Source organism: Engystomops pustulosus, chromosome 3 (genome assembly GCF_040894005.1).
Source record: "Engystomops pustulosus chromosome 3, aEngPut4.maternal, whole genome shotgun sequence".
NCBI classification, from domain to species: Eukaryota; Metazoa; Chordata; class Amphibia; order Anura; family Leptodactylidae; genus Engystomops; species Engystomops pustulosus.
The window spans coordinates 69,348,941-69,371,855 of NC_092413.1; the positions used below are offsets into that span (position 1 = coordinate 69,348,941).

At 43.6% G+C, this 22,915-nt stretch overlaps 1 protein-coding gene across 2 annotated transcripts in view; it reads left to right on the top strand.

Moving 5' to 3' along the window:
- SLC22A2 (solute carrier family 22 member 2) overlaps positions 1 to 22,915 on the top strand; it is a 524,556-nt gene that overhangs the window by 327,395 nt on the left and 174,246 nt on the right. For both annotated transcript variants that reach the window (XM_072140991.1, XM_072140993.1), the window contains one exon: positions 17,190 to 17,298. In XM_072140991.1, the coding sequence (XP_071997092.1) occupies positions 17,190 to 17,298 (109 nt within the window). The remainder of the gene's footprint in view (positions 1 to 17,189; positions 17,299 to 22,915) is intronic.

Sequence of the window (22,915 nt, forward strand, 5' to 3'; positions counted from 1 at the left end):
CTGACCGGAGCTCCTGACTCGCTTCTGTGTGTCCTTATTTCTCCAATATGTCACTCCATAGGTAGACTGATTCACACTCCTACAGCACAAGTTCCTGAATCCTCCAATAGGAATATACCACTATTCAGACTAACACTCCTGTGTTTCTCCTGTGACCTCCTCCGTATACACAGTAGATCGCTGGAAGAAATTCACCCACAGATACCATAATACAGTTTAACACTCAAGATTTATTTGTATTAAAAACATACTCACAAAAGAGCAATAAAAATGTGCATATAAAACTCCAGCTTGGGGCGCCAGCTACACGTTCTCGCCAGACCCCTGGTTTCGCCCTATGTGGCTTCTTCTGGGGCATTCTGGTCTACAGTAACCTGGCAATATGTCCACATCACTACCCAAGTTTGTCCAAAGTTGGGAGCATGAACTGGGAAAGACTTTCCCACAAGCCGCATGGCTGAGAGTGTTTGAATTCAGCCAAAGATTCTCCGTGGCCTGTAAAGCTCATGAAACTAATTATAAAGTGCTATCTTGCCGGTATAGAGTCCCAAATAGGCTTTACTGTCTTTTTCTCTTGATGCAGGATCAGTGCTGGTGCTATCCTGAAGCTAGGGATACCATGTGCCATGTTTGGTGGGAGTATCAACCAGTTCAGGCATTCTGGGACAAAGTTTTTGATATCATCAATAAACTCTTGGGAGCCCATCTTCAGCCATCTCCTCGTGGCTGCCAGGACGGTAATTCCAGGTCTGAGGAAGTCTACCACTCCCCTGTCCATGTCCCATTTGTTCACGGAAATAGAACATATAAGGAGAATGGAGGAACTGACTCCAGAACTCCACTCCACTGGTGATTCTTATTTTAAATGCTGGGCCCCTTGGCTTGACTTCCAACGCTTCCCTGATTATAGAATGGTCTCCATATTTTGTTGAATAATTTTCATGGTGTGTCTTCTCATCAATAAAATTGTCCACTGAGTTGGACTGTTTTCTCATTACCATGTGTTTGTCATAAATGTAATTTTCCCGACCCACTGCTTTCCGCCTCTGGTCGCATTCCCCGTCACAGGCTTACCTTCAGCCACCATGTCCGTCCATCATCCTGCTCCCATAGGGTGCATCGGCGCCCCTCTCTCCTTCTTAAGTGAGCAGGGAGTTTCTCAGCTAGACTGTTCCATCCTATAGTTCAGCATGCCCTATTCTCCTCGCCTGAGCAGGGTTGTTAGTTAGGTCCAACTTGCTGTATGGTATCTGATTCTGCTTGGCTTCCCGCTTGTTTTCCAACTCTGTTTCTGTTCTGTGTTCCCTCGTATCTGACCCCGGCTTGTATTCTGAACCTGTGCTACCTGCCACAACTCTCTGCTTGTTTATGTTTCTGCTTGTACACCGCCTGCCTCGACTTGGACTGACTTTGAATACCCGCTCTGCCTGACCCCTTGGTACCACATACCGTTGTCTCTGTATCCACTGGGCCAGCTGCTAGCTACACTGGGACCACCACAAGAGGTAGCGGGTGTTGTGAACTCTCTGCAGCTAAGTCCAGATCCTTGTATAGGGGTAAAAGGGTGAAGAGGTCCAGGGATAACTCCTTTAGTGTGTACAACAAACATATATGCCAAATGGCACCTTTCACACATTGGTCAGAAAAACTAATTAAAATGATAAATCTTTATTTGTAGATGCTTGTTAAAATGTAGCAGGAGTGCTACCAATTAGCAACACTGTATGTATACTGAGCAGTGTTATTAACCCCTTAACGCTCTCTGCGCCGTAGCTCTACGGAGCAGAGGTATAAGGAGTGTATGAAGAGGGCTCACGGGCTGAGTCCTCTTCATACAAAGGTGGGGGTTTTTGCTTATTGCAGAAAACCCCCACCGCTAATAACCGCGGTCGGTGCTTGCACCGATCGCGGCTATTAACCCCTCCGTTGCCGCCGGCAAAGTCGCCGAATTCTTTTTAATTCACCCACAGATACCATAATACAGTTTAACACTCAAGATTTATTTGTATTAAAAACATACTCACAAAAGAGCAATAAAAATGTGCATATAAAACTCCAGCTTGGGGCGCCAGCTACACGTTCTCGCCAGACCCCTGGTTTCGCCCTATGTGGCTTCTTCTGGGGCATTCTGGTCTACAGTAACCTGGCAATATGTCCACATCACTACCCAAGTTTGTCCAAAGTTGGGAGCATGAACTGGGAAAGACTTTCCCACAAGCCGCATGGCTGAGAGTGTTTGAATTCAGCCAAAGATTCTCCGTGGCCTGTAAAGCTCATGAAACTAATTATAAAGTGCTATCTTGCCGGTATAGAGTCCCAAATAGGCTTTACTGTCTTTTTCTCTTGATGCAGGATCAGTGCTGGTGCTATCCTGAAGCTAGGGATACCATGTGCCATGTTTGGTGGGAGTATCAACCAGTTCAGGCATTCTGGGACAAAGTTTTTGATATCATCAATAAACTCTTGGGAGCCCATCTTCAGCCATCTCCTCGTGGCTGCCAGGACGGTAATTCCAGGTCTGAGGAAGTCTACCACTCCCCTGTCCATGTCCCATTTGTTCACGGAAATAGAACATATAAGGAGAATGGAGGAACTGACTCCAGAACTCCACTCCACTGGTGATTCTTATTTTAAATGCTGGGCCCCTTGGCTTGACTTCCAACGCTTCCCTGATTATAGAATGGTCTCCATATTTTGTTGAATAATTTTCATGGTGTGTCTTCTCATCAATAAAATTGTCCACTGAGTTGGACTGTTTTCTCATTACCATGTGTTTGTCATAAATGTAATTTTCCCGACCCACTGCTTTCCGCCTCTGGTCGCATTCCCCGTCACAGGCTTACCTTCAGCCACCATGTCCGTCCATCATCCTGCTCCCATAGGGTGCATCGGCGCCCCTCTCTCCTTCTTAAGTGAGCAGGGAGTTTCTCAGCTAGACTGTTCCATCCTATAGTTCAGCATGCCCTATTCTCCTCGCCTGAGCAGGGTTGTTAGTTAGGTCCAACTTGCTGTATGGTATCTGATTCTGCTTGGCTTCCCGCTTGTTTTCCAACTCTGTTTCTGTTCTGTGTTCCCTCGTATCTGACCCCGGCTTGTATTCTGAACCTGTGCTACCTGCCACAACTCTCTGCTTGTTTATGTTTCTGCTTGTACACCGCCTGCCTCGACTTGGACTGACTTTGAATACCCGCTCTGCCTGACCCCTTGGTACCACATACCGTTGTCTCTGTATCCACTGGGCCAGCTGCTAGCTACACTGGGACCACCACAAGAGGTAGCGGGTGTTGTGAACTCTCTGCAGCTAAGTCCAGATCCTTGTATAGGGGTAAAAGGGTGAAGAGGTCCAGGGATAACTCCTTTAGTGTGTACAACAAACATATATGCCAAATGGCACCTTTCACACATTGGTCAGAAAAACTAATTAAAATGATAAATCTTTATTTGTAGATGCTTGTTAAAATGTAGCAGGAGTGCTACCAATTAGCAACACTGTATGTATACTGAGCAGTGTTATTAACCCCTTAACGCTCTCTGCGCCGTAGCTCTACGGAGCAGAGGTATAAGGAGTGTATGAAGAGGGCTCACGGGCTGAGTCCTCTTCATACAAAGGTGGGGGTTTTTGCTTATTGCAGAAAACCCCCACCGCTAATAACCGCGGTCGGTGCTTGCACCGATCGCGGCTATTAACCCCTCCGTTGCCGCCGGCAAAGTCGCCGGCGGCATCTAAAAGACGGCGGCGCACGGGCGCCGCCATCTTTGTTACGATCGCCACGCCCCTGAACGTCATCGGGGGGCAGCGATCGGTTGCCATGGTAGCCTCGGGTCTTCGTTTGACCTGAGGATACATGGCTTCTGCATATCCATTACAATGAGCCTGTATAGTGTGCAAAAATGCCATATATTGCAATACAGAAGTATTGCAGTATATGGTAGGAATGATCTGACCATCTAGGGTTAATGTACCCTAGATGGTCTAAAAAATAGTGAAAATAAAAGAAAAAAAAAAGTTTAAAAAATAAAAAAAATTTATAAAATATTAAAAGTTCAAATCAGCCCCCTTTCCCTAGAATGGATATAAAACATAATAAACAGTAAAAATCACAAACATATTAGGTATCGCCGTGTCCCAAAACGCCCGATCTATCAAAATATAAAAACGGTTTAGGCCGGCGAGGCGGGAAATGGCGCCCAAATGTCCGAAATGCGACTTTTACACCTTTTTACATCACATAAAAAATGAAATAAAAAATGATCAAAATGTCGCACAGACCTCAAAATGGTAGCAGTGAAAACGTCGCATCATTTCACAAAAAATGACACCTCACACATCTCTGTGCACCAAAGTATAAAAAGTTATTAGCGTCAGAAGATGGCCAAATTTTTTTTTTCTTTTTTGTACACATTCGTTTAATTTTTGAAAATGTATTAAAACACAATAATACCTATATCACCGCGATATATCACCGCGATAGCACCGAACCAAAGAATAAAGCGGAGGTGTTATTTTGAGTGCACAGTCAAAGTCGAAAAAACTGAGCCCACAAGAACGTTTTTTTTTCAGTTTTTCCACATTTGTAATTTTTTTTCAGCTTCGCAGTACACGCCATGTTAAAATAAAGAACATTACGGGAAAGTAAACTTTGTTACGCACAAAATAAGCCCTCACACAGGTCTGTACACATAAAAATGAAAAAGTTATGGATTTTTGAAGTTGGAGAGCAAGAAATGAGAGGAAAAACCCTGCGTCCTTAAGGGGTTAAAAACACAGCAAGAGTGAGTGTTTACCCTGTGCGATATCTGTCATTATAACTGTGGGACATTACGCATTTGTGGTGTAGTGAGCCAGCCTCTGTTGACATCACAGAGGCAATAAATCTCATATTCCTTTTATGGTTGACAGTGTATGGTGTTCATCCAAGACCAAGTTTGGCTCTATTTTTCTGTATTAAATCGTAATTTATTAGGTAGCAACCTTTCTGGAACAGTAAGTCCCTCTCTATAAGGATAAATGGATTATATTGCTGAATACTACACTACTAGCCAATAAATAAGCTGTCCGCTTTCTGTCACGTACACGTAACATGGCACTACACTCACTATCTATTGCTGCAATTTAAAATCACTAACGCAGCCACCCCTGTCTGACATATAATATGGATGGGATTTATCCTTTCAATTATCTGCCTTTAGTGTGTGGCTCAAAGTCAAAGCAGTTAGATAGCTACTTGTTACACCTATATATTCTTACTATGTACTTAATGCATAAATTGGTGTGACAGGTTCCCTTTAAGAAATAAAGGTTGAATGAAGCTTGGTGGGAAAAAGGAATAAAAAAAAGGAATAATTTGCTCTTATCCCACTTATCCACTGCTTATATGTGATATGAAATGAAAAATGTAAAAAAAACTGGGATATTTAAATTTATTTTCTTTAAAAAAGAAATTCAATAATCATTTTTTTTAGAGTTTTAATTTTAATCATAATAATAAATCTTTATGTGTATGCTGATATTATATTCTGCAACACTTTATAAATCATGGGGCACATACATAAACAAAATAGCACAATACATGGTCATATCAAATAGGAGTAAGAGCCCTGTTCTCAAGCCTATAATTAATGAGAATGAAGGGACGATTCAGGAGATATAAAATTTGTACAACGATCTAGAAATTCTTAAAGGGGAAATTCCCAAAACCAAAATGGAAATCAGAGTTACAATTACAAGTGACATAGCAGACACTACGCTACACCTCACATATAGAGGCAATGTTAAAAAAACATGTCTGAGGTGGTACTTCACACCCGCTAGATTCAATCTTATCTACCCAAAAACTTTAGCCTTGTGGAAGTCAACAAATACTGTAATAAAAGAAATAACAAAAAACTACATCAAAATAAACCCGGAACATGCCCACATATATAGTATCACCACTTCCGTAACAACCCGTAGAATAACAGTAAATAATTATTTAACCCACACGATGAACGCCGTTAAAAAAAACTGTTATATACCCCCCAAAAATTATGATTTTTGCCTATTCAAAAATGCCGTCACATGGCCCCAATAAGAAAAAGCTAAAGTTTTATAGCCTACAAAAGGGGCCAATGAGAAAAATCCTGGCAGCTGCAGGGCGCTCCTTCCCTTCTGCGCCTTGCCGTGCGCCCATTAAACAAGTAAGGGCCACATGAGGGTGGTCTCTGTACTCGGGAGAAATTGTAGAACAAATTCTATGGTGGGTTTTCTCTTTTTATCTTTTGGAAATGTGTAAATTTTAGGGCTAAATGAATGAATAACCATAAAAATTTGACCATTCTAAATTTCACCTCCATTTTGATTCCATTACTATGAAGATCTCAAGGGGTTAACAATCTTCCTTAAAGCTGTTTCTGATAGTTTGAGGGGTGCAGATTTGAAAATGGGTCAATTATATAGGGGGTTTTGATGCTAAATATGTAAAACTTCATTCAAAACTGTATTTATCCCCAAAATAATAGTCAATTCTGAAAATCCAGAAAAGCGATATTTCATTTGTAAGCCGTGTGACTTCAAAATAAATTATCCAGACATTTCAAAAATTATGAAAATGTAAAGTAGACATATGGGAAATGTTATTCAGCAACTTATTTAGGTGGTAAATCTATCTGCCTAAAAACGCAATGATTTCGAATTTTGAAAATGGCAAATTTTTCAGAAAATTCATCATTTTCTCTTTTTTTTTGTAAATAAACGCAAAACTTATCAGCCATAATGTAACACTAAAATGAAGTACAACACGTGGGGATAAAACAATCTCAGAATCACTTTGATAAGTAACAGTGTTCAAAAGTTATAACCATATAAAGCGACACAAGTTTATCTTGCTGTACGCCAGGGACATTGCTAAGGTGGTAAAAGATATGGGGCACTGGCCCCAGTTCATTTGTATTAAATTGATAGTAATGATCATTCTTGTGCATGACCCCCTCAAATGAGTTTCCCGCCAAAACCAATTGAAAATTCAGGAGAAATACCTACCTACTCCATCCATTGCCTGCAGATGGCATGTCCTTGGACGGTGTTTGTCCTCTATCTTCTCCATTAAGCCCTGCATAACCACGTCTCCTCTTCAGCCACATGTCCACCGTTTGAAGTTTACCACACATCTTATGTTCTTCATTGTTCCTGTATCTTGGTCCCCTAACACTGTTATCCGGCTGCTACCCTTAACACCCTCCCTCTAAATACTGTAAGAAGACTACATGGAATCCACAATGCCTAAAATTGTGGCAATGTACAATATACTGTCCTGATTTTGCCCCACAACCTCAAATCACCTTCTAAGAATAACCCACATATATATACTACTCATTCTAGTTCACACATACTACACTGTCCCCATTGTGACCCCCAAAATTACTTCCCCTCCATAATACATTGGAACCATACTTTACAACCACCTCTTTGTTCCACCCACCTCATAATGTTCCCCAAACATCAACTAACTTGGAATAGTGCAATTAAAACCTGTTGCCTATGCTAATTCCTCTGCAAAGTGACCCTGATGGCAGCACGCGGATGAGAATGCAAGTGCTCTGGCTAATTGAGTTGGGGAGAAATGAGCAAGGCCATGGATCAACGTACCACATGCCGTATCACATGACACGCTGAGGAGGCTGGACGGAACAGCGGTGTGGTGCTGCCGGGTATAGTGGGGAAGGAGAAGAAGTGGCGCAAGCAATCACTGCACAGCATGGAGAGTTGGCAGCCTGCACAGTCGAATCACCCACCGCTGCTAGAGTCCGACTGAGAGAAAAGGAAGCAGAACATGGACACGAGGTGCCGGCTGTCTGTGGAGCAACAAGGGGCTTAGAGGAGCACAATCTGGATGCGAGTGGGGAGGATGAGTAGATCTTCTTTCTATTCCTTTCTCTCATATCTAAAGTGAAGTGCAAATGTAAAGTCCCATAGATTGTATGCTAAAGTGCCCCAGACAAATTGTCTAATTAATGTTCTGTTATCGGTATATGCTAAATACAGAGAGGTAGCAGCAACCGGCGGATGGATAGACTGGACAGTCTATTAGACAAACTGTCTAATTAATGTTCTGTAACCGGCGGATGGATAGACTTTAAAGTAATTTGCTGTGCATTTTCTTCTACCTTGCCTTCCTGCTTTTCAGTACGCATTATTGGATCTCACCATACAGAACTGCATTTTTCTTTCCTGAGCAGACAATGAATGAAATGTATTATGTGACCTTGCCCAGATTGAGGGTTCCAGATAAAGTGTTTAAATTGACTTCTTTTTGTGATCTTATAGATTTATATCTGGGGCTCAAACCCCTAATCATTGTAAGGTGACTTTCAAATTAAATGAGTCTGTGTCCAGCGCTGGAATTTGACTAACTTGAATGAAAAGACAAGACCTGTCCTTGCAGGAAGTTAGCAACAAGACTGCTACTTTATTGTGGGACTGACACATTTATAGAAAACCATAAGGTACTTTACATAAGGCGTGTAAGTAGGAAAGCAGCAACTAAAATTGGGTGTTCTCACCCAGGAAATGTAACACTATTGGATGTAAGCACACAAAGGAGTCTAATACTATTGGCTACATGCAAATACTGAAACTTCACATAAACCAAATGTCCAGATGTACACCTGGATACCTTCCACTAGGTGGTGCTAGTGAGCACTAAGTCTTTGTTTGAAGAGGGAAACACCCAAACTTAGTTATCACTACACAACGTTATGTGAAATAATGCTGAATCTTTAAAATGTCCGACAATACGTAAGATGGCGTCTGAGTCCAGTGTAATATCTTTAACAATTCCCCCCTTTTGAGCTTTGCATGGCCTGTAACTTTTGTCCAGAGTGACCTCCTCAAACTCCAGGTACATACAGGTAGGCTAAGCCCTTACCTGCTGGACTTGTTAACTCTTCACCAGATCCCCTGGAGGCCAGTCACTCGGGGGTTACAGGCCTGCATACTCAAATTACATAATTGTGTTTCCATAGTTTATGGGTTCATTAACAGGCTGGTTCTTCAACAAGACGGTATCCTCCACACCGGGACTTCTCCTGTCATGGTTCTTACCGCCTGGACGGCCATCTGGGACATGGTGGACTTGATGAGGAGGACCACACAACACGTAATAAGTGACGAGAGCAAAATCACTATCCCCAATATCACCCCCACTTAAAGGAAACCCTTCCAATCCCCCAACTACAAAGTGAAGGACAAAGTGTCCACCCCAGAGTTTCTCTCGAGTTCCCTGGACAGTCCTTCAATCTCTTCAAGTGCATGGGTAATGGATCCATAGGGGGCGATGTCATCCTGGATGTACATGCGACAAGCCACTTTCACCATCTTACAGACTCCTCCCTTCTCAGCAAGGATCATGTCCAAAGCCGTGCGGTTCTGGGAAGCATCTCGGATACAATCACAAATCTCTGTTGATTACAATAAAACCAGTTAACCCAACCAACATCTTTACTCATAGCTCTCTGGGGAATAATGGACTCTAGACCTGCCCATATCTGATTGTGGGCCTTGTACTCATCTGGGACCCCCCTTGGTGCTCCCACTGTATCTATATAAAGGTTGTCATCTAGGTGCTCCTCTCAGACCTCAAGAATCCTTTGGGATTCTCCACCTTTTCTTATGTGTCTGATCAAACTTATCCCTGGGGATCACGAAGAAGGAATACACAAGTGTTATCACAGTACACTCACCTTCCCAGCCTCTAGGCCTGACCTGACTCTCCTATCCCCACAAATCCAGTACACATCAGACACTGCTAATACAGGGTTATCTGTGCTGTCAATGTTAAAGAAGGTCATTGTCTTGTTGCACCAACCGTAGGTAAAGTCTCCTACCCTGGGGGCATCCTGATCAGCCCTATAGATACAGTGATAGTCATGGTTGGGGTGTCCCTGAGCATACAGTCAGTCAGAAGAAACCAGCTAGCAACAAGAATAAGTATGCGTGGAAGCGTGATGACTTCCCTCTAGCTTCACAGACGTGGCACTGGTCAGCAGGACTTGGAAAGGACCATCTTAGCGAGGCTCCAGACTCTCTCTCTGATGTGTCTTTACCACCACGTAGTCTCCAGGCTTCAGGTTATGCGTCCTGAGGTCTCTGTCTGGATCTGAAAAAGTAATCAGAAACACTTTTGCGGACCTTTTCCAAGGCCTGGCTCAACTGTATGGCATATTCCACCTGGTTTCCTACCATCAGCTATAGGGTCTATGGGAAGTAGGGGCCTAGTCTGGGTGCATAGCCAAAAAATACTTCAAAGGGGAACAATCCCATCTTTCTGTTGGGGGTGTTCCTAACTGAATGGTGGGCAGCAGGAAAGCACTCGCACCATGGTTTCCCTGTTACTTCCATGGCCTCCCGGATCTCTAACTTAAGAGTGCCGTTTATTCTCTCAAACCCACAACTAATTCGGGAAGGGGTGTGCAGGGCCTCTTCTACACCCAGGAGGGACAAGGCTTTAGGTCTTTACCTGTCCAGTGAAGTGGGTTCTGCGACCGGACTCTATGGTCTCTGGAAGTCCAAACCTGCAGAAAAATCTCACTCACCAACTTCTTGGCTGCAGCTCTGGCAGTAGCCTTGGTCATGGGAGAAGCTTCTGGCCACCCTGGAAAGAGATCAATGCACACAGGCGCGTACTCCTACGTGCCACTTTTGGTAGCTGGATAAAATCCATCTGCAGTCTCTGGAAGGGATACAGCAGCTTGGGTGTCTCCTTCCGTGGGGTCTTTACCACCTTATCCGGGTTGTGGCGGGCACAGACTATAAAGGCTTTCACTAGTCTTGTGACAGGGGTAGTAATGCCCGGGGCAAACCACTTATGGTTTATGAGCACTAGCATGGCCATTTTGGATGTGTATGTGTCCGTAGGCTACTTGACTTACTGTCGGGTGCAGGGCTCTGGGCAGGCACACCCTCTCTCCCAGCATCCAGGTCCCATAGGCATCTGGGCTCCAGCTTTCCTCCACACTCCTTTCACTTCTGATGACTCTCGGGCCACCAGGGACTGGAACACCTGTGGATCAAACTTTTAGCTCAGAACTCACTGCTGAAACTTCAGGACAGTCTCTGGGTTCCATCTGTGCAGCTGCCTTCGCCATTCCGTCAGCCACATACTTGCTCTTGGCTTGTGGAGTTACCAAATTGTGTGTGGTTTAACTTTTATTATCCTCACCTCTTGTGGAAGTAGGAGAGCATCCATGAGCTCTATAACCAGCGTGCCATGCTTAGAAGGGGGTCCCTGCAGAGGTGAGGAAATCTCTAGCCTTCCATATGGGTTCATAGTCGTGTTTAGACCCCAGAACTATACCTTGAGTATAGATGTTCGCCCTTTTACCTTCCACCAGCTGTAGCGCTTCCCTGAGTGCCGTCACTTCACCTCCTGCACTGACCTGTGTGGAGGGAGTGGTTCTGTTTGTACTACCTCATGTGCGCCACTGACCACTGTATATCCAGTGTAGAACCGTCTGTCCTCCTGCAGACCTGGAGCCATCTATGAGAAAAAAACTCAACATCTGGGTTAATCACCCTTCTCTCCCCCCTCTCTGAATCCTGGCAAACTGGTGACAGAATGAAGGATTCAGAGCAGCGCACCTTATCTGTGTATCCTGGGGAATCAGGAGTGCACACTGGAGTCTGAGCTGTCTGGCCTTGGCTCACATGCTTGGGCTGTACTTGGGTGAGGACACTGTGCAAGGTATGTGGGGTTTGAGTTTGCAACTCACTGACCTTGCTGAGCAGATTGCTGGCTACAGCTACTGACACCTGAGGGGCTCCCCTCATGACTGAGTCTAACCGGGCCTAATAATGGGTCACTGGGGAGGCCACCACATTCCTGGACTCGACACCTGTGGAGTGGCCCAGATACTCAGTGCAAAATAAAACAAAAGTTTGATTCAGTGGAATGTGCCTAGGGCCGGTGCAGACAGGATTTGCCACCTTAAGGGTATGGAATGCATCAATTGCCTCCTGACTAAGGGCAATTGGGGAAGAGGCAATTCAATTATCAAGGGGCAACATGCTATCCTACAACCAGCCTACAGTGTAGAGTTATAGGCAATTAACTTTCAGGGACTTGAAAAGAATATACTGTCTTAAGATGGCCACCACTGAAAAATGGTAGGGCGTGTCATCTTCTCTAACCCCCAGATACGGGGGTGGAGTCTAAGAGGGTGCTCTTCTGCATTCCAAAAGATTTTTTTTTTTTTTTTTTAATGAGCACTCTCTAGGATTCCGGTCCCTCTGCCCTGGTCCGTCCGTAGTCACTGGTCTAAGTCTCCAGTAATCAACCCCATCCTTTGTCATTAACTCTCTACTTACATCAAAACAACCTTCTGCCTGGGTGTGCCACTTTTGTCTTTGAGCCAGCTACCATTTACATCAAGTGCTGTCTCCCACCTCTGCACACTCAGGGGATCATCTAACATACCCAAAAACTTCAATACCTCATAACTTCCTTTTACCCACTCTTTACCTTTCCTGTGTTACACTATGTCAGTTGCCTTTTTAGGTCTGCAGTGTCCAGCTATAGTCTTACTTTGCTCACTACCCATAGAGACCTTCACACAATGGGGCACATTTACTTACCCGGCCCATTCGCGATCCAGCGGCGCGTTCTCTGCACAGGATTCGGGTCCGGCTGGGATTTAAGATGGTAGTTCCTCCGCCGTCCACCAGGTGGCGCTGCAGCGCCGAAAATAATCTTAACGCCCCGGAATGCACCATCCCATAGAAGGTGAAGGTGAGCGCTCCCCAAGCGACACATTTTCGGTTTTTAAATGCGGCGGTTTTTCCGAATACGTCGGGTTTTCGTTCGGCCACGCCCCCCCGATTTCTGTCGCGCGCATGCCGGCCCCGATGCGCCACAATCCGATCGCGTGCGCCAAAAACCCGGGGCAATTCATGTACAAGCGGCGCAAATCGGAAATATTCGGGTAACACGTCGGGAAAACGCGAATCGGGCCCTTAGTAAATGACCCCCAATATTTCAGAAATCAAGGAGAACCCTCAACTGTAAAATTCCCGTCAGTGTCCTTCCTGCCTCTACTGTCCTTTCCGCATCACGGGGCCGCATCAATCCCGAAGGAACGATACGTAAATTTGTCCAGAATTTGTCTCTGCAAACTTCCAGATTCTATCCGCGCTTACATGAACAAAAATCTCCACCATCACAAACTTTCTGAACTATCTCAACAATCCACAAGAGGGCACTGCAGACCTTTTTCTACAACATACATTGTCACGTCCAGTCTCTGTCGGTCACCGTACAAGTGATCCTTTGCCGAAATCATCGTGAACATACTATTATATATGGACATTTAAGGCAAAGTACATAATATCACACAAGGAGATGACCTTACCCAGTCCCTTTCAGCCAGTGAAACAGAACTACAGTCAAGGTAGACAAAAATAGACTTGACTTACCCCGACGAGCGCTCATTGTCAGTTCTGGTCACTGGCCGCCTGGACTCTTGCGGAGGTCACCTCGATGGTTAGATGTCCATAAAAGTATGCCCACCCAGGGACGCCAATTCTTATAGATTTATATCTGGGGCTCAAACCCCTAATCATTGTAAGGTGACTTTCAAATTAAATGAGTCTGTGTCCAGCGCTGGAATTTGACTAACTTGAATGAAAAGACAAGACCTGTCCTTGCAGGAAGTTAGCAACAAGACTGCTACTTTATTGTGGGACTGACACATTTATAGAAAACCATAAGGTACTTTACATAAGGCATGTAAGTAGGAAAGCAGCAACTATAATTGGGTGTTCTCACCCAGGAAATGTAACACTATTGGATGTAAGCACACAAAGGAGTCTAATACTATTGGCTACATGCAAATACTGAAACTTCACATAAACCAAATGTCCAGATGTACACCTGGATACCTTCCACTAGGTGGTGCTAGTGAGCACTAAGTCTTTGTTTGAAGAGGGAAACACCCAAACTTAGTTATCACTACACAACGTTATGTGAAATAATGCTGAATCTTTAAAATGTCCGACAATACGTAAGATGGCATCTGAGTCCAGTGTAACATCTTTAACAGTGATGACTACCATATATTGAGGCAAAAACTGGTGGATTTAAAGACTGGGACCCAGCTGAGCTGGGTAATTGCCTACATTTCTCCTTTCTTGTAATTTATTGTGCATCTGTGGACTATATTATATAAAATGTGATTTGTTCTTTGGGTAGGTTCAATACTGAGGCACAAAGGGTACCAGATGAAACACTTGAATTTGCTCAGATAGGAGGACAATTCCCATTCTCCACTCATTAACCCTCTGTTTCTTAGTTTGGATGCCCATGGTCCCAAAAGTGTATGTGCACCTTGTTAAAAACATAGAATCCCCCCTATAAACAGAGGAAGGTTTAGATATAAAAGGGTATAACTAGCAGTCTAATTGGGGAAAAATAACTTTGGGAGCTAGCAATACACTATATACAGAGACCGCAAACAATGGGAGGCCTCTCCTTTCCCAACTTGAGGGAATACAATATTTTTTCTGTATAGCTAGGTTTGTAGCCCAATGGGCTAACGGACGAGAGACACTGGTAGATAGGGAGGTAAAATAAAGCTTGGTAGAGCCACTGTCATTGAATTTATTTTTACATGAGAAAACTGAAAGATTAAACAGGGAGGGGAAAAGTTCAATATTATTGAGGGATACAAGAGTGGTATGGAAGCTATTGAGAAGGAGATTTGGACTACCAGTAGAGATGTTGGAATTCCTAAAGATGCGAGAATTATTAGAAATGAAGAAATGGGAAGGGCACAATGCATGGGTTAGGGAATGGGAGAAGAAAGGAGTTATGAAAGTGGCAGATTTAGTAGATAGGAACAAGATAATACTTAAAACATTTGTGCAGTTGAGATCAGAGTATGGCCTGGGGGAAAACCAATTCTTATACTATCTACAGTAAGCTAGTATTAGGAAAACCATTACTCTCAAAGTAGATGATGTTTTTGAGGGGCGACTAGCAAAAAAATGAAAGGAGAAATAAGAACGGAGTTAACAGACCAGGAAGTAGGGATGAGACTCCTGAAGGGTTGGAAAGCCACACATAAAGCTACCATATTGGAAATCTTGAGAGAGATGCAGTGGAAGATAGCACTGAGAGCCTACTGGGCTTTTGATAAACCTTTCCAAAACAAATTCCTGGATTACAAAGCAGAATGCCTTAAGTGTGGGAGACTTAGGTAAATCTTATACACTGCTTATGGACGTCTCATGCAGTAAAGAAACTGTGAAGGTCAGCAATTCAATTGTATTGGGGGAAAGAGTGGAAATGGATGTGTCGAGAAGCATCTTCCAATACCGTAAGGGCCGATCTGAAAGACAGAAAGAAGAATTGATAGATCTGTTGATATTGGCTGTCAAAAAGGTATTAGAATGGCTATCTTCACATCTTCCAACAATGATGCAGGTGAAAGAAAGTGGAAAGAATTCCTATACTTTCAATGGAAGAAGAAGAATAGGGAATTTAAAAAGCACAATGCAGGGAAGTGGAAGATATCTTGGAGATCAATAGTTAATAGAATATTCTCAAAGGAGGAAATTAAAACATTCTATGGTGGAAACTAACCAGAAATAGCTAGACTAATAGATGGTAAGCCAGTTGCATCTCAGGGAGGGAGGGAGGGAGATAGAGAGGGAGGGAGGGCACAGGTGACTTATGTTGGCCTTTTTTTTTTTTTTTTAATTCTAAAGCTGTATATGTGTATTAATACAAATATGCTGCCCTATGAAGGGTTATGCAGAATATAAAATGTTTTATAATTAAAGAAAAATCAAATAAAGATGAAAAAAAACTACACCCCAAGCAATTAACAATCCCCAAAGAAATTGATGTTCCCCAAATCGGCCCAGAAATTCATGTTCTCTGTAGCCCCCTTGACAATGGATGTCCCCCCTGCCTCTCACACTAATTGATGCCCTCCCATCCCTTCCTAGTAATTTGTGTCCCCCCAAAGCCCCCCAGCAATTGATGCACTCCACAACCCCTTCACAACTGGATATCCCCCCCCAAACCCCAACAATGGATACCCCCAGCCACTCAGAAATGGTTGTCCCCACCCCTAGCAATGGATGTGGCCCATAGACCCCAGCAATTGATGTCCCCCCTCCAAGCATTTGATTTTTCCCACAAATCCCCCTGAATGTTCCTATTAGCTCCTCATCAATGGATGTCATATACAGCCCCTAGAAATTAATATTCCACCCCAACCCCCACCCTTGAGGAACAGATGCCCCCCCAGCCCCTCAGCAATGGATGTCCCCTCACCATCCCCTCGCAGCAATTGATGTTGTCCTCAGCCTCATCCTCAGAAATTGATGTGTCCTACAACCCCCCCCCACCATGTTACCATTACCTCCCACAAGCAATCATCCACAGCCTCACCTGCCCCACGAAATTAATATTCCACCCCAGCCCCCAGAAAGGATGTCCCCCCAGCAATGGATGTTCCCCAACCAGCCCCTCTCAGCAATTGATGTTGCTCCCAGGCCTACCCCAACAAGCCCACCCCCCAAGAAATGAATGTTCCCATTAGCTCATCAGCAATGGATTCCCCCCAGCAATGGATATTATCCCCCTCGATCAGAGTAATGGTCCATACACCCACATAAATTAAATTAATGCCCCCATAGCTCTCCAGCAAAAGATGCCCCTGTCAATTTAATGTCCCCCAAGCAAATTGACCCCCGCCCCCTAGGAACTTCCTACACTGTGAATGAAAAAAAAACAACCTAATGCACACCTGTCTTCCTTTACTGTTTCTCTTCTCCTCGTTGGGCGGGACTAGTCGCAGTGATGTCATCACACCGTGTCTCCGGCTCCTAGCACTATAGTCAGCTAGTAGAAGCAGGAGACTCTTTCTATATGTAGTGCATAACGGAGCTGATTGCTCAGTTCTGCACTGCAGCACCCGGATCTTGTAGCCTAGCCCCGGATCTTTTAGCGTAGCGACGCCCCTGCTTTACGCAATGCTATGTCATTTATTGTGAAAACTCAATAAAAGAAAAAAAGAAAGATTTGGAGTTACATGTGGATAGGAAATGTAGTAGCCTTTCTAAAGAGATTAGTTTTAAGAGCATGTCTGAAGCTTTGGTGGTTATGCTGTATCATATTTATTGTTATATATCTTGTCTTTGTATTTTGTAGGATCCCTTTGGTTCCAGAAAGCACTTGGATGTGTAAGCAGAATGGGCATTACACTTTCTTATGAGATGATTTGCTTGGTCAATGCTGAATTGTATCCAACTTTTATCAGGTGTGGACCTAAGATGTGTCAGATGTAAATATTATTATTATTATTATTGTATTACTGGTATGTTTTGGTTTTTTTAAACTTAAACCTTTAGTCACACCATATTGTAAATGTACCTTTTGATGCAGTTAAGCCTGTACAGAAAGGGATTATGGGCTGAGTCTTCTACATGCAAGGTTGGTGTCTGCTGTATTATACATTTTTTCTGTTGCTTTTAGGTAAATTAAAAAGGCTTAAAGGTCATCTTCTAAAAGCCCTAAAAGTACCTTAATCAAGGATGTACATGTGTCCAATAATGTGCCCCTCTCTCTCTCTTCGAGTCTCTGTGTGTATTTCTCTTTCCGACTGTCTCTGTGTGTCTCTCTCCGACAGTCTGTGTGTCTCTCTCCGAAAGTCTGTGTGTGTCCATCTCCGACAGTCTCTATGTGTCTCTCTCTGACAAACTCCGTGTATCTCTCTCTGACAGACTCTGTGTATCTCTCTCTGACAGACTCCGTGTATCTCTCTCTGACAGACTCCGTGTATCTCTCTCTGACAGACTCCGTGTGTATCTCCCTGACAGACTTGTGTGTCTCTCTCTGACAGACTTGTGTGTTTCTCTCTGACAGACTTGTGTGTCTCTCTCTGACAAACTTGTGTGTCTCTCTCTGACAGACTCGGTGTGTCTCTCTCTGACGGTCTCTGTGTGTCTTCTCTGACAGTCTCTCTCTGACTGTCTCTGTTTATCTATCTCTCCAACAGTCTCTTTGTGTATCTCTCTCCAACAGTGTGTGTGTGTCTCTCTCTCTCTGACAGTCACCACGTGTCTTTTTTCCGACAGGCTGTGTGTCTCTCACTGACAGTCTCTGTGTGTCTTTCTCTCTGACAGTTTTGGTGTGTCTTTCTCTCTGACAGTCTCGGTGTGTCTCTCTCTACGACAGTCTTTGTGTGTCTTTCTCTGACAGTCTGTGTGTCTCTCTCTGTCAGTCTATGTGTGTCTCTCTCTGTCAGTCTCTGTGTGTCTCTCTTTATGACAGTCTCTGTGTGTCTCTCTCTTCCACAGACGTTGTGTGTCTCTCTCTTCCACAGTCATTGTGTGTCTCTCTCTTCCACAGTCATTGTGTGTCTCTCTCTTCCACAGTCATTGTGTGTCTCTCTCTTCCACAGTCATTGTGTGTCTTTCTCTTCCACAGTTGTTGTGTATCTCTCTCTCCCACAGTCTCTATGTCTCTCTATCTCTCACTGACAGTCTGTCTCTCTCTCTGTCTTTCTCTCTGACAGTCTCTGTGTCTATGGGGAGATTTATCAGAAGTGTCTGACAGCAGAACTGTTCTAGTTGACCATGACAACCAAACAGACATCATGTTTTATTTTCCCACAGCCATTTGACAGCTGATAAACATCCCCCGATCTCTTTATCCCTATCCATCTTACCTCACATATAAGTTGCATTATACTTGTCTGCTGCTGTGGCAGATAGAAGCTGAGCCGTGATTGGTTCCTATTTTGCCACGGGTTATTAATATGAGCTCTGAGCTTTGATTGGTTACTATAAATAATGACCTATAGTAACCAATCAAAGCTCAGAGCTCATAGCTCAAATAATAACCTGTGGCAAAATAGAAACCAATCATGGCTCACCTTCTATCTGCCACAGCAGCAGACAATGACTCCTATACACTCACCGGCCACTTTATTAGGTACACCATGCTAGTAACGGGTTGGACCCCCATTTGCCTTCAGAACTGCCTCAATTCTTCATGGCATAGATTCAACAAGGTGCTGGAAGCATTCCTCAGAGATTTTCGTCCATATTGACATGATGGCATCACACAGTTGCCGCAGATTTGTCGGCTGCACATCCATGATGCGAATCTACCGTTCCACCACATCCCAAAGATGCTCTATTGGGTTGAGATCTGGTGACTGTGGAGGCCATTTGAGTACAGTGAACTCATTGTCATGTTCAAGAAACCAGTCTGAGATGATTCCAGCTTTATGACATGGCGCATTATCCTGCTGAAAGTAGCCATCAGATGTTGGGTACATTGTGGTCATAAAGGGATGGACATGGTCAGCAACAATACTCAGGTAGGCTGTGGCGTTGCAACGATGCTCAATTGGTACCAAGGGGCCCAAAGAGTGCCAAGAAAATGTTCCCCACACCATGACACCACCACCACCAGCCTGAACCGTGATACAAGGCAGGATGGATCCATGCTTTCATGTTGTTGACGCCAAATTCTGACCCTACAATCCGAATGTCGCAGTAGAAATCGAGACTCATCAGACCAGGCAACGTTTTTCCAATCTTCTACTGTCCAATTTCGATGAGCTTGTGCAAATTGTAGCCTCATTTTCCTGTTCTTAGCTGAAAGGAGTGGCACCCGGTGTGGTCTTCTGCTGCTGTAGCCCATCTGCCTCAAAGTTCGACGTACTGTGCGTTCAGAGATGCTCTTCTGCCTACCTTGGTTGTAACGGGTGGCGATTTGAGTCACTGTTGCCTTTCTATCAGCTCGAACCAGTCTGCCCATTCTCCTCTGACCTCTGGCATCAACAAGGCATTTCCGCCCACAGAACTGCCGCTCACTGGATGTTTTTTATTTTTCGGACCATTCCCTGTAAACCCTAGAGATGGTTGTGCGTGAAAATCCCAGTAGATCAGCAGTTTCTGAAATACTCAGACCAGCCCTTCTGGCACCAACAACCATGCCACGTTCAAAGGCACTCAAATCACCTTTCTTCCCCATACTGATGCTCGGTTTGAACTGCAGAGATTGTCTTGACCGTGTTAACGAGCAGTTGGACAGGTGTACCTAATAAAGTGGCCGGTGAGTGTATATTGTAGTTAATAAGTGTATTTTGGAGAGCATGGGGTGAAAATTTAGGCTCAAAACGTCATCTATGATATTCCCTGAGTCACACTGTTCAAAATTTGGTGTTTGTAAACGTGACCTTGCAGATTCTTTGAGCGGACATACATACATACATGCACACACTCAGCTTTGTATATTAAATTTGTTATTGAATTAACTGGGAACAGCGATTACAACAAAAGGGGAAGCAAGGATAATTGCTGCAATATCATACATACACATCCAAATTTAGAAATGATTGCATAAATAAGAAAGGGTGAGAGGTTTGTTTATGTGATGTAGAACTCTATAAGTGAAAATAAGTGGAGGGAAAAAGAATAATAAGATATTACTAGATTTTTGTTATATGGCTCCACATATAATAGAGAATTCAGAGGAACTGCTGATGAGTCAAATGGATGCAGTTTCAAAGCATGACGAAGTACAAGGTTTTTGTCAACAACAATGGACAATTACCTGTCACTAGTCCTGAAGCCATCAAGAGGGGGCACTCCTGGACAATATCCTAACCAAAAGACCTGACAGGGTATCAAAATTATATGTTGGGGGGAGCCTGGGTAATGGTGACCACAATATCATTGATTTTATATTATTCTTTAATAGGAAGGGTTGGTGGAGGGGCAACGAACATTCTAAACTTCTAAGGTAAAATTTTCAGCAGGGAGGACCTTATATACTTAACCTGGCACAATGATCTCAAAAACAGAAGCACCCAAAAAAGGGACATTTTCACAAATATTCTAAAAAAGACCCATGAGAAGCACATACCACATGGGAAAAAGCATAAGAAAAACTAGAAAGAGCCAATATGGTTTACTAGTACTGTAAAGAAAGCAATAATAAAGATAAATAAGGTATTTAAGGTGCTCTAATGAAAAAGTAGCAATGAGGCGTTACAGGGTTATAGAGAGAAAAATAAATTCTGTAAAAAAAAAAACAGATAAAGGCAGCAAAAATAGAGACTGAGGGAAATATTGCCAAGTAGAGTAAAAATAATCCCAAATTATTTTTCAAGCATAGAAATGATAATAAACTAAAAACAGAGAGTGAGGACCCTCTGAAGAATAGCCTGGGGTCAACGTGGAGGGAGATGAGTAAAGTGCCAATCTACTGAATGACGCCTTCTCAACTGTCTTTACCCAGGAAAATCCTATGGTTGAAGACATGATGAGGAATAATGTAAATTCTCTTTAGAATGTCTACAGTTTAACCCAGAAAGAGGTGCAGTGCTGCCTTACAACCACTATGATAGACAAATCACAGGGCCCAGATGGCAAACACCCCCAGGTTCTGCATGAACTATGTACCGTAATAGACAGACCATTATTTTTAATATTTGGAGATTCCCTGAGGACTGGTTCTGTTCCACAGGACTGTCGCATAGTAAATGTGGTATCAATATAAAAAAAAGGATCAAAAAGCAAGTAATTAATTCTGAGGTTGATATAGCATTACAGAGATATTTGTGGAATCTGGAGGAATGGGTGGAGAAATGACTGATGAGGTTTAATGTAGATAAATGGAAGGTTATGCACTTGGGCCATGGAAACGAAAAGTACAGTTATGTTCTAAACAGTCATTTACTTGGTAAAACTGCAGCTGAAAAAAACTTGGGGGTATTGGTGAAAGGTAAAATTACTTTTGATTACCAGTGCTAGGTGGCTGCTGCTGATGCAAATAAAATTATGGGATGTACCAAGAGAGGAACAGATTCTCAAGATAAGGTAATAGTTTTTCCCTTCACAAATCACTGATCAGACCACACATGGAATATTATGTACAGTTTTGGGCACCAATGTATAAAAATGACATAATAGAACTGGAACGAATGCAGAGGAGAGCAACCTAGATTATTAGAGGAACGAGGGGAATAGAATACAATGACAGATTACAAAATTTGGGGTTATTCAGTTTAAAAAAAAGAAGACTTAGGGGGGACCTCATTACAGTGTACAAATTCCTGAACAGGCAGTACAAGGATCTCTCCGAATATCCTTTGATACCTAGGCTTGTGACAAGGACAAGGGCTCATCCTATGGATGAGACTACTGAATGCTCGGCCACAGGAGGTATATCATGGATTATGGGGAAAAAACATTGTTTAATTATTATTATTATTATTGGACTTGATGGACATGTGTCTTTTTCCAGCCTTATATACAATGATACTATGATATCCCATATAATGGCACACTTCATTTTCTTAATACAAGTCTGATCACACAAAGGGGGATATTTATCAGGACCTCTGCGCACCGCCAGTGGCGCAGAGGCCCTGAAATAATTGCAAATGCTAGCTTATTGCTAGCTTTTGCGATTATTTTCCCCAATGCCAGTGGGGCGTGAAGGGGGGGGGGGCGCGGCCGGATGGGAGTGGGCTGGCGCAGGGCGTTACTGTCACCGCGTCTGCACACTCGCTGCTGCCGGCGACTTTTCAGACGCGAAAAGTCGCTGGCTGCGCTTTTTTCTATGCCAGGCCCTGCCTGGCGTAGGATAAACGCTGCTCTGCTGGTGGCCCGAGCGCCAGCGTATGATAAATATCCCCCAAAGGCTTTATATAGTAGAGGTGTGCCTGCAGGCATATTCACTTGACGGCCACAAATGGCTGGGTTGAGGTTTCTCTGGCAAGTGACGGGTGGGGTAAATTGACATAAATACTCGGAAACCTTGTGGTGGACAATCTGGTAAGGTAATAGTAACAAGTTACTAATGAGATAAAACCAAAATAACAACAGGTATATGTGGTCATTGGAGAAATTTAAAAG